This window comes from Kogia breviceps, chromosome 5 (genome assembly GCF_026419965.1).
Source record: "Kogia breviceps isolate mKogBre1 chromosome 5, mKogBre1 haplotype 1, whole genome shotgun sequence".
In the NCBI taxonomy this organism is placed as follows: domain Eukaryota; kingdom Metazoa; phylum Chordata; class Mammalia; order Artiodactyla; family Physeteridae; genus Kogia; species Kogia breviceps.
In genome coordinates, this window is record NC_081314.1 from 141,585,485 (window position 1) to 141,601,487 (window position 16,003).

The following is a 16,003-nucleotide window of genomic DNA, read 5'->3' on the forward strand; positions in this document are numbered from 1 at the left end:
GCTTTCTGTGTCACTTCCCGCCGTCCCCTCCCCGAGCTTCCTCGCCCCCGCCCCTGGCGATTATGCCTGGGTTTCCTTTGTTCCCTCCACACCCTTGACCAGGGCTTCCCAATTCCCCTTCTGGACCTCGTCCCCGCCCCCCAGCGGCGCTCCCTCCTGGAGCTTTGCTTGTCGCCTCCTGGAGCTTCTCCGGTGCCCTCCCTACCCTCTCCGGGGTTTCCCGTGTCCCCTCCCCGCCCCGCCCCCGTTTTTAAACCTGGCGCCGAGAGCGCGGGTAGGTGAGCGCCCTCGCCCGAGCGGTTAAAGGCGCGGCCGGTCGCGGGCGCAGCTGGAGGGGCGCGGGCTCCGAGGGCACCATGAGACCCGAGGCAGCGGCCAGAGCCCGGGAGGCGCGGGGACGCGTCTGTCACTGCCCCGGGGACGGCCCACGGGGACCACCGCCGCCGCGCGGGCCCGAGAGGTGAGGGTGTCCCCGCGGCGCGTCGGTGCGGGGAGCGCAGGCAGGATGCTCCGGCCGCGCTGAGCCCCCGAAGCCGGGCGGAGCCCTGGAGCCCGACGCGACGCAGAGCAAGTTCCTTGGCCAGAGTCAGGGACGCAGAATCTTCTCGGCTCCAGAGCACAGTTCTGAAGTGCGGAGGCCCAGGAGGTACCCGGCAATGGGCCAAAGCTTCGGTTTCTAGATCTGAAACCCACCGGGCTGGGAGCGGTGAAGTCTTCGGGGGGCCCCTCAGCGAACCCTGCAGGGGGTCGCGTCACGTTGACTGTCACACTCTTGGTGACATTCTTTGTTCGCCCTGTGCGTGGGGCTCAGCGTTCGCTGTCCCCGGGCACCAGCCTTTTTTAAGGTAGTAAAGTTAAAATCAAATTAGCAGGGGAGCTGTGGAAGGGGCTGAGCCGCCAGGCAGCCAGAGGGGAGGAACACATACCCGCTTTTTGCATCGTAAAGCTCTGTAGACTCGTCTGTGTGCAGTCAGAAATTAATGAGCAACAAAGTAGCCAGCTACCGCGGGGAGTCTGAATGGATGAATCCTGCCAGGCTGGGAAGAGAAATTCCTCAAATAATGATGTGTATCTTATTTGGGATTTCTCAAAAAGCCCAGTGAAGGCAGAGAACTGGAAATGTGGCAGGAGAAAAAAACGCAAACGGCACAGACTGGGAACTTGAGAGAACGTTCTGGTGTGTGCAGTGACTCTTAGGCAGACATCAGAAATGACAAGAATGTTAACTCTTAGGATCTAACTTGAAAAGCAGAAAATGCTGGGGTTCACTCTTGGTCCCTGTCCTTCCAGCCAAACACCGTGGAGACCTTGGATCCTGACCTCCCAGGATGCTGACCCCACCAGAACTGGAAGCCAGGTAAGGTTAAGTGTGGGCATTGTAGGTATCAACCAGTTCAGCCAGGAAGTGGCACCATCCCTAAAATAAAGGCCTCCTCGGCCAGTTCCTCCCTTGCTCATCTAATGCAGAAGTGCCTTGGGGTCTGGGGGTTGGAGCCTGGCCAGCTAGGTGTTGATCATATCTGAGTCACATACTCTTGCTTGCTTCTCCTTTCTTGAAAAGCAAAGCCACTATGGCAGAACTGTTTCAAGGGCATTATAAGAGATTTCTTCCATGTTGGGTTTTTTTCTTCTTCTTTTATTTATTTATTTTTATTTATTGGCCGCACCTCGGGGCTTGAGGGATCTTAGTTTCCTGACCAGGGATTGAACCCCTCCCGGACCACGGTAGTGAAAGTGGCGAGTCTTAACCACTGGGCCACCAGTGGAATTCCCCCATGTTGGTTTTTTTCCTGCTAACCGGCAGGTAGAAGAGAGGAGAGGTCTGTCTCGGTCCCCCTCACCTTAGAGAAAAGCTGAGTGTGCCATTAGCCCTGGGCTGCTGTCACAGAGCAAATACGGGCAGAGCCCTGTCTCGGGTGCCCAGAAGGTGTGGTTAAGTCCCCACCCGCCGCCTGGCCCTTTCTGAAGCTCTCTGGGCCCTGTCTGCAAGCACTCCTGGGGTAAGTCATGTTGTCTGAGCAAACACTCCAGCTGAGGGCTTTGTGGGTGAAGATTAATCACCACCACTATTCTTTTGTCTCCTGCATTGGTAACTAAATTGTTTTATACTTACTGGAGTAATGAGTTACTTTCCGTAGAATTTGCCTGTCCTTTGTTATATTTTAAAATATAAATTGATGACTTTTAAAATGCTGGAGTTAATTGGGCTGGGAAGGACCATTAGGTTACACCTGTGGCATTGTGCAGTTATTTTTAGTATGATGAGAAACTCAGGTTCAGACCTTTCATGCATTTTGAAATTTAGACTCTTTCATTAAATTAGTCTGAATAATGAGAGTTTTAATTCAGTTACTATTATTTAAAGAGTGAAGCAAATCAAATTATATTAAATTAACGAGGAATATGATTTTTTTAGTGCAAATTATTCTTACGTACAATATCTAAATAATGGGAAGTAATTCCTTCTTTTGCATTCAAACTTAAGTTCTTAAACATAAGATTTAAAAGGTGTTTGGGAGAAAAAATTATCCAATTTTCTTTTAAATGAAGTGTATGTATAGCCTCTCCGTTTGCAAGAATGAAAATACAGCACACTTTCTAATGTAAGGTAGACTTATTTTTTCCCCTGTTATTATGAGAAGGCCATTTGTGAGAAAAATGAAGATTATTCGCAGATAAATGTTAAGCTATGGCAACTTTCTGTTGATCATCAGCGAGGCACAACGGATCAAGCAGTTGCGTTCATGGATTTGTTGGGGGGCCGGGGTGGACAGTGGGTGTTCATGGGGGCTGTAGAGCTCGCTGCCCGGCTCCCTCCCTGGCCAGCTCTTCGCAGACCCCGATCTGCTGGGCAGAGCGGTCAGCAGCGGACGACTGGAGACCACAAGTATCGCGCTCGGTTCCCCGGAGCCCCAGCCTGGGGAGGGCAGCCCGGCGCGGGGAGGGACGGCTTCTTGCTCAGCAGCGCCCTCTGCCGACAAAGCAGGAGAACTCCTCGGCTCCTGAGCTCTGTTGCGTATTTCTTGAGAAATGTCTTTGGTCGGGAATGGTGTGGGTGAGGGGTGAGGGATTACTGCCTAGTGACCTGTACCACGATTGCAGGCGAGCAGATCACAGTTAGAATACAATCTAAATTCGAGGAAAAGTCTCAAGACCCTATGTCCTGAGCAGTGGGGTCACCCTGGCTCATTTGATTCCCCTGGCACCACCGCTTGCGAACTGTCTCCCTCCCGTACCTGGGAAATAAATGAATGACGGCCCAAGGCTGCAAGGAGACGATTTCTAGGGCATGTCAGGGACTGTGTTCTCCTGCGCATCCTTCCATCTTCTAGGGTTCCTGCATCGTAGCTTTTAAAAAATATATTTTTTTATACAACAGGTTCTTATTAGTCATGCATTTAATACACATCAGTGTATACATGTCAATCCCAATCGCCCAATTCATCCCACCACCACTCCCCACCCCACCCTGCATCGTAGCTTTACCAGAGTCAGAGGCGTGCATGGAGAGGACACAGAGAGATCGTCACAAAAGTCTCTCTTGTATCTCTTCTTTCGCACAAACCACCCCTCCTTTTTTTTTTTTTTTCTTGGTAGAGACACTCGGAAACGTGTATTCTGAGAGAATCAGAAGGTTTTGGTACAAATGCCATAAAAATGTGATGTGATACACACATCACGTGTGAGTCCCGCTGTGGCTAAACAATCACACACACACCCCCCCAATGCTCAGCAGCTGCTCACTGTCCCTGGGACCCTTTCAGGAGCTTCTGTGGAGCTCATGCATTGTTGGACGGGGTGTTCTTGTTTAAGGTCCTTCAGCTAAAGCACAGTTACATTCTTCAACAGCTCCCTGTCAGTGTGTCCTGAGGCCCCCTCCCCCTCCCCCAAGGAAAGCTGTCACCTCTCTGGGTGCAAAGGGAAGGTGCTGTCTGTGGCATTTTGGTTTCGTAGCTGTTCCGCCCTGTCACACACCCCTTTAACGCAGTGTGTACCTTGTATACATTTCTGTTACCCTGAATTATCAGAGTGTGAATATTTAGACGTTTAAGTCATCAGAAAAGGACGTTTAAGAGGAGGATATATGAGGTGTGAAGTTTTAAAGTCTGTGTATATTTGTGGGGTAAAGTTTATAGAGTTTATAAAAGTGTGCTATGGGTTTCCCAGAGTCTGGTTAGAATTAATCACTTAAAGGAAGCTATTTCTCCATACTACCCACCACTGCCTTCAGGCGTCTGCCAAGGCTTGCATTGTCTATTATATCTTCTCCCATCACAGGGTGTAAAATTGCCACTGACAGCCCAAGATTGCTTATGGTGGTAGAGTGAGTCTGAACAGTTAGAGATACTTTATAATTATGAACAGAGCTTAATACAGACATGATTTCTTGGAGACCCCAAAGAGTGAACTTCATTATGGAAAAGATTTTGTTCCAAAGACCTTCATTCTTTCCCTTAGCTTACCATAGCATATTATAAAAATAAGCCTGGTAAAATGTCAAGGAGCCTTATGGTTTGAGGTCTTACATTCAGATTTTTAATCCAGTCTGAGTTATTTTTTGTGTATGGTGTAAGATAGGGGCCCAGTTTCATTCTTTTGCATGTGGCTGTTCAGTTTTCTCAAGACCATTTTTTGAAGAGACTGTCCTTTCCCCATTGTATATTTTTGTCTCCCTTATCATAAATTAATTGACGATATATATGCATGAGTTTATTTCTGGGCTTACTATTCTGTTCCATTGATCTATGTGTGTGTATTTAGGCCAATACCATACTGTTTTGATTCCTATAGCTTTGTAATATAGTTTGAAATCCAGAAGTGCAATGCCTCAAGCTTCTCCTACTTTCTCAACTTTGCTTTGGCTATTCAGGGCCCCCAGCAAGTGGTCTCTGCCCTTTTGGATGCTACCGAATGTCCTTGGAATCTGTCTTTCCTTTCCCTTCTGGTTGGTGTTACTTGAGTTCAAATCACCTGTTGTCAGGTGCCTCCAAGCCCTTAGCTCACCAGTCTATGCTATGCACTGCTCCCAGCAGCCACCATGATCCTTAAAATACAGATCTGATTGTTGAATTCCCAGCTCAAAATCAGTAATGGTCTTGAATCCTGTCTCCAGAATGAAACTTAGGCTCAGTAGTGGGTATTCAAGTTGTTCAGTGTCTGGACTTAGCTTCTTGTTGAGCCCTTTTACCAATGCAGTCTCTCATTCATTCCACACTGGGCTCCACCTTTCCACACTGCTATTTTCCCACCCCTCAGAATTTGATGCTCTGCTCCACTAGGAATGGGCCCAGAACTGCATACCCAAGTGCCACTGATGTCTCTGCCAAGGCCCCCGTGAACCCTTTCTTGATCCTCTTCCTTGCTTAGAATAGTTAGCATCTTACTGTATGGTGCTTTGTAATGTAGTTATTTGCCTCTATGTGTGTCTTTCCTCATTAGATTTTAAATGCACGAACTGGGGGACTGTGTCCGACTCATCTTTCCACCTTGGGATCCCTCACAGTGCCCGGGATATTGTGACAACAGTAAGAGGAAGAGGAGCTTATCAAATACTGTACATTATCTCTAAAATTGGAACTGATACAAGTGCAGGCTACTTGGATTTTATATTTAAAAACTTCAGGATGCTTCTTTCAGAGGCTTCTTGACTGTGTCTGTGTTTGTATGTGTCTGTCTTTACAGCTTGAGCCTGGGTGTGACCAACAAACCTTTGGATCAAAGGGGGCCTTTGGATTTCAGCATCCTGTAAGGTAATATCTGACTTCACTGTTAAGAAATGTATTATTTCCTTTTTAAAAATTATTATTTTTATTTTTATGTAACATTTCTAAAGGTTTACAAGATATGATTTTAAAATGGGTGTATTTTACGGTTTTTGTATTAATTGATACAAATATAGCAAAATACCTATGTGTATAAATTATTTGGCCAGTATCTGCTCACTTCATACCTTTAAGAAAGAGAATATAAGCTCATTTGCAATCATAATAATTAACTAGTTAATAACATAAAGCAAGCTAAAATAATTTTTAAAGAATGTTGACCTGAAAAAGTGTAATGATTCTCAGTGTAGGCATTCCTATGTGGGACAAATTAATGTGTGAATTACAATACAGTTTAAAAGTACACATGCATATAATTATCCTCTAAAGATAATTTATAATTTTTGAAGATAAATCTATGACATTTCAGAATAATGTTTTTCAGTCCATAATAATCTTGAAAAAACTATTAAGGCTGCCTTCCACATAAGACACCCTCTGCCAGACTATATTATTTCCTTTAAATATAAGCATTAATACACTTCAGTGTCTTCAAGTGTATACATTTTCAAAAAATGGAAAATAATTCAGTATATTCTCCAACATTATTTAGTTATGATTATCCCAAGGAACTTCAAGGATATTTTGTTGGATTTCTAGAATCTATTCATTTATTCATTCATTCAGTGTTTCATTTGCAAGTTGGAATTGGACTCTTTTCTTTATACTTGTTTATACCTCTTTTTTATACCCCATTTTTCCTTGTGTTAAATTTAATTGCATATGAATTGTATATACATATTGGCTTATTTACTTAGATATTTAGGTACATTTCTATTTTTCTCCCAGGATATCTTAATGTACTGCCTAGTGCAAAGTAGACCCCCTAAATGTAGATGTGAAGTAAATGAGGGACTGGGTGGATATTGTACCACGGTTGGATCCTCTGGTCTCTGAGTAGTTCTTTCATGGTCCTGGTCTTGGCGGTGATCAGGACCCTCACTGCTGTATCCCTCATTTTTGTTTGTTTGTTTTTTGGCCACGCCGCTCAGTTCCCTGACCAGGGATCGAACTTTTGTCTCCTGCGCTGGAAGTGCGGAATCCTAACCACTGGATGGACCACCAGGGAATTCCCTATATCCCCCTTACATTTCATCCATTTTGGGCATGTGGTTCATGCACTGGACTTTTATCTGTTTCTCTATGTCTGTTTCTCTCCTATCTCTCTCAGCCTGTCTCTTTCCAGCTGTCATTTCTTTCACCAAAATAAACCTAGCCTACGCTGTCATCTCTCATTAGAGCATTTGTCCCCTGGTTGTCCTGGAAGACTAGAAGCTTTAATAAAACTCAAGGATACTAATTGCCAGAGATGAAAATTAGAGCCCCGCAAACTGACCAAAGAGTGATTTTTGGAAAAAGGAAGTTTTCCTAGTGTTTCACATCAGTGGTCTTCAATCCTCATGAAATCACCGGGGAAGCTTTACAAATACAGGCGGGAGGTGGGGCGGGGCGATTCTCCTGGGGGTGCTGGGGAAAAGCGCAGGTATCTGTATTTTTACAGGCTTCCCAGGTGACCCCAATGTGGGCTGGGGTTGGAAGCCACCCCCTCCTTCATGCCCCATGAGGCTTCACCTGCACACCTGCCCCCGGGCCTGCCTCACAGACTCTGCTGTGCCCTGAATTTTGATTCATTGAAAATGCAGTGACTGGTGATGTGTGATCTGCATCTGTGTAACTGTGCATTACAGGCTGAATACACAACTTTATCTTTATTACAAAATTTTATCTTTTTATACGCAAAAATGGGGAGAATGGTATACTGAACCCCATGTGCACCACCAGCCTCAATAATTGTCAGTGTTCTCGGGATCTGATCATGTTAATCATCTCTCCCAAAGATTTGTTGTTGTTGTTCGAATAGTTTAAAGCAAATCCCAGACATCCTACACACCCACTTGTAAATACTTCAGCATGACACCTAATTTTTAACATGGCCAACCACTGAACTATGCTGTCCTAGATTTACATAGATGTGCATTCTCTCTGTTGCAGTGTCTCAGTCTCGGCACTACTGATGCTTTGGACTGGCTAATTTTTTTTTTTTTTTTTTGCGGTACGCGGGCCTCTCACCGTTGTGGCCTCTTCCGTTGAGGAGCACAGGCTCCGGACGCGCAGGCTCAGCGGCCATGGCTCACGGAGCGGCTATGTGGGATCCTCCCGGACCGGGGCACGAACCCGTGTCCCCTGCATCGGCAGGCGGACTCTCAACCACTGCGCCACCAGGGAAGCCCCTGGACTGGTCAATTTTTACAAATTGAAATATAGTTGACTGGAGTGGATAATTCTTTGTTGCGGGGCTGCCTGGGCATTGTGGGGTGTTTAGCAGCATCCCTGGCTTCTACACACTAAATGACAGTAGCTGCCCTTCAGCTGGGACAACTAAAGTTGACTCCAATCATTGCTGAATATCCCCTGGGGGTTGAGAACCATCATCTATTGGAAATCTTAGAAAGTTAAAAATTGCCCTCCATTATTTATAGTAAGGTGTGTTCTCTTTCCCTTTTCTCCTCCATCCAAAAAGGGGGGAATTGAAATCAGCTTTGCAAACAAGCAATGATCGATTGATAATCCCTCTCAGTTCCTTTATAAGACCACAGCGGAAAATGCAAACAGTTAGTAAGTCAAAGCTACAAGAAGAGATTATGGGAACAGTGGGACATTTAAAATACTTTCCATGTATAACTGGAATCCTAAATTCACAAAACCTGGATTTAGAGGTTCCAAATTCTATATATTCCTTTCCTTCTTTCTTTCCTTTCCTTCCCTCCCCCACCCCCCTTCTCTCTTTCTCCCTCTCCCTCTCTCTCTTCTAGAAAAATTGCCAGCGTTACCATTTTCTATGCTGCCAAAGTGAGGGATGCACCCCTACAGGTGACATTTACTATGGCAACATTCAGAAAGATTGGCCACTCCTCTAGACCGGGGTTTCAGGGTCAAGTTTCCTCCAAAGTCATGACATTCCCTCTGCTTGGGGCGGGCAGGGGGGCGTGAGGCATCCCCTGAAAAGGACATATATTATCCAGGATGAATCAGGTCCTTTGTTTGATCAGAGAGAGCCTCTTAACCTTGGAACTCAAGGTTTTACTATGCTTTTACCTTTGTGGAAGCACACCCTTCTCCCTGTGTTGGTCTAAATTGATTTGCTCACCCAGATTACAGCTCACTTCTGACCTAGTGTGGGGTTCACTGCCAGGTCTCCCCGTCTGCCTACAGGTTTGTGTTCTGCTGACTTAAAAAAAAAAAAACCCACTGTGCACAGTGAAGGCAAAATCAGGAAGGAAGATTGGGAGTTAGCTGCTTCTAGGGAAAAGGATCCTCTAGATGCAGTTTAAGACTGTTTTCAGGTTGATTAATGGTGTATTTGTTTCTTAAATATTAGACTTTATTTACCCATTTCTAAGCGTCAAGAGTATCTGCAGAGTTCCGGGGAGAAGGTGCTGGCCAGCTTCCCCGTGCAAGCCACCATTCACTTCTACAACGATGAGTCCAATTCAGATGAGGAGCAGGACCAAGAAGTCCAGCCCTTCGACCTTCAGTGCCAGGAGGCGCAAGACGGCCCAGGAGGAAAGGGCAGAGGCCAGCTGACAAATCCAGGATGGCACCCCGGCGGCTGCGGTGGCCTCGGTGGTAAGGGTCCGCTCCCCTACCCTGACTCTTCGGAGGACGCTGGGAGCTTCTCATTCAAGTAGCCTGTCTCTCCTGCACCAGACCCACCTCACATGTGCCCTGGGGACAGCCCCTGGGGACAGCCGCTCCAGGACACTTTGCGTCTCAGCTGGGTGTACAAGGACTTGACTTTCTCTGGCCAGCACCCCACTCGTGGCAAGGACTCCGCTTTTACTCATCCTTCCAGACATTCTCTGTGCCTCATTTGTACCTTCGAGAAAGAATTCCAGGTCCAAGAGGTTTGCATCCACATGGGTTATCAGGCAGGGCCAACTTTCAAAGCACGTTCAGCAATGTCACTGCGCTGATCAAGCGACAAATGATTCCATAGCGATTAATAACCCACCCTCGCCTCTCACTTAACCTGAGACCCTTTATTTGGCTATTTCCACTTTTGTAAAAATGATTCAGGTATTGTCTGAGGTTGATGTGGTTGCTTAGTGACATTCTGAAAAAAAAGTTTATTTATAAAAAACACACAAACACACTGAATAATTTCCATAAAAGTAACAAAAATAAAAAGATAAGGATCTGGGGGGGGGACCATTCTGGATAAAAACATGTATGGTGCTTGTCTAAGCACTGTGTGTATGAATAGAGAGAGGAGCTTTAACTCTTAGCTGGGGACCGCTTTGGGCTCGTTACTTGACTAGAGTAACACTGTTTTCAATCGAAGTACCTAATGTAATGTTATTTTCGGCTTTTTATATTTTGATGACCAAACGAGTGTATTTGTCAAGGTTTTTTACTTAACTATTTTGCATGTTGTTTTCTTCCCAGTTTCTACTTGAAATAAATATTTTGAGAGACAAAATCGTTTGATAATCATCTTTTTTGTTTGACATTTTAGATTCAATTAGTGCCTCCTTTAAAGTTTTTTTAAAGTTTGTCAGGATTTTTCTATATTGAACTCTTTAAATTTTGTTTTTTTAAGAATGCGGAAAAAGTATAAAAATGAAAGCAGAATGGCCTATAAGCTCAATTCCCCGAAAAATCCATTAATATTAAAAAATAGGAGGGGGACTTCCCTGGTGGTCCAGTGGTTAAGAATCCACCTTCCGGGACTTCCCTGGTGGCGCAGTGGTCGAGAGTCCGCCTGCCGATGCAAGGGACACAGGTTCGCGCCCCGGTCCGGGAGGATCCCACGTGCCACGGAGCGGCTGGGCCCGTGAGCCATGGCCGCTGAGCCTGCGCGTCCGGAGCCTGCGCTCCGCAACGGGAGAGGCCACAACAGTGAGAGGCCCGCGTACCGAAAAAAAAAAAAAAAAAAAAAAAGAATCCACCTTCCAATGCAGGGGGCCCAGGTTGGATCCTTGGTCAGGGAACTACAATCCCACATGCCCTGGGGCAATGAAGCCCAGTAACCACAACTACTGAGCCCAAGCACTGCAACGAAAGATCCTGCGTGCCGCAACTACGACCTGGAACAGCCATAAATAAATAAATAAATATTTTTTTTAAAAAATAGGAGGAAATTCCCTGACAGTCCAGCGGTTAGGAGTCAGTGCTTTCACTGCCAAGGGCATGGGTTCAATCCCTGGTTGGGGAACTAAGATCCCACAAGCTGTGCACCGTGGCCAGAAAATAAAATAAAATAAAAAATAGGAGTAATACATGCAAATATGTATTGATATGTGTTGCAAAGTAGCCCTCTCCTGTCTTCCCCTTCCTCTGTCCAAAGGTAGCCGATATCAATATGTTTTTTAAATATTTATTTATTTATTATTTTTAAAAAAATAAACTTATTTATTATTTATTTTTGGTTGTGTTGGGTCTTCGTTGCTGCACGTGGGCTTTCTCTAGCTGTGGCGAGTGGGGGCTACTCTTCGTTGCCGTGCGCAGGCTTCTCATTGCGGTGGCTTCTCTTGTTGCGGAGCACGGGCTCTAGGTGCTGTGGCTTCAGTAGTTGTGGCACGTGGGCTTCAGTAGTTGTGGTTCATGGGCCCTAGAGCACAGGCTCAGTAGTTGTGGCGCACGAGCTTAGTTGCTTCGCGGCATGTGGGATCTTCCCAGACCAGGAATCGAACCCATGTTCTCTGCATTGGCAGGCGGATTCTTAACCACTGTGCCACCAGGGAAGTCCCTAAAAATATTTATTTCGTTGTGCCGGGTCTTAGTTGCGGCATGCCAACTCTTGGTTGCGGCATGTGGGATCTAGTTCCCTGACCAGGGATCAAAGTCGGGCCCCCATGTATTGGGAGCGTGGAGTCTTACCTGCTGTACCACCAGGGAAGTCCCTCAATTGTTTTTATTATAAGAATTATTGGGCTTCCCTAGTGGCGCAGTGGTTGAGAATCCGCCTGCCGATGCAGGGGACACGGGTTCGTGCCCCGGTCCGGGAAGATCCCACGTGCCGCGGAGCAGCTGGGCCCGTGAGCCATGGCCGCTGAGCCTGCGCGTCCGGAGCCTGTGCTCCGCAATGCGAGAGGCCACAACAGTGAGGCCCGCGTAACGCAAAAAATAAAAATTAAAAAAAATTAAAAAAAAAAAGAATTATTATTGCTCTATCCCTTCAAAAATACTTTTTAGAATTCTTTCTTCTAACATTTTTTTCTTTAAAAATTTTTTCAGATGCAGAAAACAAACTTACGGGGACTTCCCTGGTGGCGCAGTGGTTACAAATCCGCCTGCCAGTGCAGGGGACACAGGTTTGAGCCCTGGTCCGGGAAGATCCCACATGCCGTGGAGCAGCTAAGCCCACACACCACAACTACTGAGCCTGACTACCTAGAGCCTGTGCTCAGCAACAAGAGAAGCCACCGCAGTGAGAAGTCCGTGCACCACAACAGAGTAGCCCCTGCTCACCGCAACTAGAGAAAGCCCGCTTGCAGCAATGAAGACCCAATGCAGCCAAAAAAAAAACAAAACAAAACAAAACCCCAAAATACCAAACTTATGGTTACCAAATGAGTAAAGGCGGAGAGATAAATTAGGAGGTTGGGATTAACATATTCACACGACTATATATAAAATAGATAACCAACAAGGACCTACTGTATGGGTCAGGGAACTCTACTCAATATTTTGTAATAACCTATAAGGGAAAAGAATCTGAAAAAGAATGTATATATATATATAATCATTTGCTGTACACCTGAAAATAACACATTGTAAATCACTGTTGTTCAACTAAAAAAGAAAGAAAGGAAGGAAGGAAGGAGGGAAATTATTTGTTCTTCGTCCAGGCGTCCATGACTTGGACAGTAGGAGATGTCATCCCTGTGACACATTATAGTGAACTTAAAGGAAAGGGATTGATCAATACGTTTATTTGCAAATTATTAACTGAGTAAAATTCACATTTGAGCAGAAAAATTTTTTTGTTTTTCTTTAAAAAATGTTTTTATTGTTTAATTGTATTGTTTCATTTATTGTTTAAAGTACCTTTTCCCAAACTTAAAAACAATTCTTGGGCTTCCTGGTGGCACAGTGGTTGAGAGTCCGCCTGCCGATGCAGGGGACACAGGTTCGTGCCCCGGTCCGGGAAGATCCCACATGCCGCGGAGCGGCTGGGCCCGTGAGCCGTGGCCACTGAGCCTGCGCATCCGGAGCCTGTGCTCCGCAACAGGAGAGGCCACAACATTGAGAGGCCCGCGTACCACAAAACAAAACAAAACAAACAAACAAAACAATTCTTACTGGGCCTGTTTCAGAAAGGATTTAAGATGGCCTCCTATTTTGCTGGATTTTTAACAAAAACACTAGAAGTCTTACCCTTACTCTCCCTTCCTGTGATGCTTGGGATGGAACTTAAGTCATCACATTTGGCTTTGTTTTGTTTTCTTAATAAATCAGTTCTAATGAGAAAAAAGATCTGACCCAATCACCAGTTTACCATGAAGAAACCAAACCTTGCCCGCATGCTGATGGCACCAGAATTTTAAATGTGCTGTGTGGTAGACTTTCCTTAAATTATTTAGAATATGGCCAGCTTAATGCAAATAAGGAAAATGAGACCCTTTAGCCACAGTGGTGACGGCATCACAGGTCCTGTGAGAGGCGTTTGTGACACGGGAGACGGTGCACGTGGGGCTCCTGTGTTCTTGCTGGTGACTGTGGTGACGTGGGTCCGCTGTGTAAGGGCTCAAACCTGTGCGAGCTCCACGCTTTTGACCGTGTATCCCTATCATTGAAAAAATATTGAGGCGGAGGAGATAAATTAGGAGTTTGGGATTAACATATACACATTACTATATATAAAATAGGTAAACAACAAGGATCTACTGTATAGCACTATACTCTTTTTTAATATATATATATATATTTATATTTATTTACTTTTGGCTGCGTTGGGTCTTCCTTGCTGCACGGGATCTCTCCCTAGTTGCGGCGAGCAGGGCCTACGCTTCGTTGCGGTGTGCGGGCTTCTCATTGCGGTGGCTTCTGTTGCAGAGCACGGGCTTTAGCTGCGCGGGCTTCAGTAGTTGTGGCACACGGGCTCAGTAGTTGTGGCTTGCCGGCTCTAGAGCGCAGGCTTAGTAGTTGTGGCACAATGGCTTAGTTGCTCCGCGGCACGTGGGATCTTCCCAGACCAGGGATCGAACCTGTGTCCCCTGCATTGGAAGTGCAGATTCTTAACCACTGTGCCACCAGGGAAGTCCTAAAACATTTTAAATATTTTTGTTTTTCTGTCTGAAGATATACAGACTTGGTGGGTTTTTTTAAAAGTAACATCAATTTCAGCAGAAAACTCACCTAATGGTAGAAACAATTCCAAACACCTATTTTCACAGGCTCTTCTTCACAGCATGAGTTTCTTTTGCTTTAATCCTTTTTCACTCATTTTTAAGAATATCATCTGTGGGGACTTCCCTGGTGGTCCAGTGGTTAAGACTCTGCACTTCCAATGCACGGGGCACGGGTTCCACCCCATCCCTGGTCCAGGAACTAACATTCCACATGTTGCCTGGTGAGGCCAAAAAAGAAAAAAAAATAAATAAAACTCTGCATCAAAGAAACAAATTTTTTGTGTGTGTTTGTCTTGTTAAAATATTTGCCAACTGGCATATTTCTAATAATCAGTTAGCCTACAAAAATGTCAGAAAAACGTAAAAATCTTTTCAGTTTGACAGTCAAGTGCTTTGCCAAAAAGATAGCTGCTAACTTCTGTTTAATTTGAAATACTGTTGGGGTCACTCCTCATATGATGACAAAGGCTTGCAAAAGTTCCCTATTTGAAAGTTCTTATTTTTATAAAATTAACTGCACTGTCTAACCTTTCTAGAGTCAGGAGGCTACCACTGGCTTGTGTACATCTTACAGCAAAACAGAGGAGAGAGAGAGGATTGCTCTTTGAAAGTCTTTATTTCTGGGCTTCTCTGGTGGTGCAGTGGTTAAGAATCCGCCTGCCAGTGTAGGGGACACGGGTTCAAGCCCTGGTCCGGGAAAATCCCACATGCCGTGGAGCAACTAAGCCCATGTGCCACAACTACTGAGCCTGTGCTCTAGAGCCCGCAAGCCACAACTACTGAAGCCCGTGTGTCACAACTACTGAAGCCCACGTGCCTAGAGCCTGTGCTCTGCAACAAGAGAAGCCACCACAATGAGAAGCCTGCGCCCCGTGACAAAGAGTTGCCCCCGCTCACTGCAACTAGAGAAAGCCCGCATGCACCAGTGAAGACCCAATGCAGCCAAAAATTAAATAAATGAATAAATAAATAAAATTATTTTTTTAAAAAGTCTTTGTTTTCCTTTCACACGGGCTCGATCAGGGAATTTCTCTTTTTTTTTGTTACTTTTTTTTTTTTTGGCCACACTCTGCAGCTTATGGGATCTTAGTTGCCTGATCAGGGATGGAACCTGCACCACGGCAGTGAAAGCTCCAGATCCTGACCACTGGACCACCAGGGAACTCCCGGGGAATTTCCCTTTAAAAACCTGAATCTCTGGCAACACTTGCCTGAGTTCCCATGTGGAACCAATCAGCTGGTGCTGAGTCACAACTGCCCCAGTTGAACAACCTTGCCCTCTTCAATTCTCCACAGTCTCCACTGTTCCCTATTGGCCACCCTCTCCCTTTCCATTTATTTACAAAAAGAAAAAAAAATCCCTATAATGGGTTTTTTTTTTTTTTTTTTGGCTTTGTTCGGTCTTCGTTGCTGCGCGTGGGCTTTCTCTAGTTGTGGCGAGCGGGGGCTACTCTTCGTTGTGGTGCACAGGCTTCTCATTGCAGTGGCTTCTCTTGTTGCAGAGCAGGGGGCTCTAGGAGAGCGGGCTTCAGTAGTTGTGGCATGTGGGCTCAGTAGTTGTGGCTCGGAGGTTTTTGTTTGAGCAGTTTATTTTTATCACCTTTTTTCCTGTGATAGGAAGATGATATATCTAAATAAGAGAAAAAGTACCTTGTACAGAAATATCAGAGGGAGAATTTTCTACTTTCCTGTAGGGCGTGAGTCATTTCTGAGTGACTCATTTTTGTAGAATTACTTGTGAAAGACCAATGCGTAAATAGGTGATTTTTCATGATGTTTATGAAAATGATGGATGTTTATAAAAATAATTTGACTGGCTGAGAGGTT

The 16,003-nt window shown here is 45.4% G+C and overlaps 1 protein-coding gene across 1 annotated transcript; it reads left to right on the forward strand.

The window, feature by feature from the left end:
• The first annotated feature begins 356 nt into the window (after positions 1–356).
• Positions 357–10,198, forward strand: RIPPLY3 (ripply transcriptional repressor 3). The gene is made up of 4 exons (XM_059064080.2): positions 357–460; positions 1,291–1,357; positions 5,683–5,750; positions 9,202–10,198. Exons 1-4 carry the CDS (start codon positions 357–359, stop codon positions 9,509–9,511), a joined length of 549 nt encoding a protein of 182 aa, XP_058920063.1. The 3' UTR covers positions 9,512–10,198.
• Positions 10,199–16,003: the final 5,805 nt, after the last annotated feature.

Bases quoted from the DNA above. Each gene is read 5' to 3' on its own strand.
- RIPPLY3 (XM_059064080.2), top strand. From the start codon at position 357: ATGAGACCCGAGGCAGCGGCCAGAGCCCGGGAGGCGCGGGGACGCGTC. The intron at 1,358-5,682 runs GTAAGGTTAAGT...CTGTCTTTACAG, and splicing joins CCACCAGAACTGGAAGCCAG to CTTGAGCCTGGGTGTGACCA. The intron at 5,751-9,201 runs GTAATATCTGAC...CTTAAATATTAG, and splicing joins GGATTTCAGCATCCTGTAAG to ACTTTATTTACCCATTTCTA.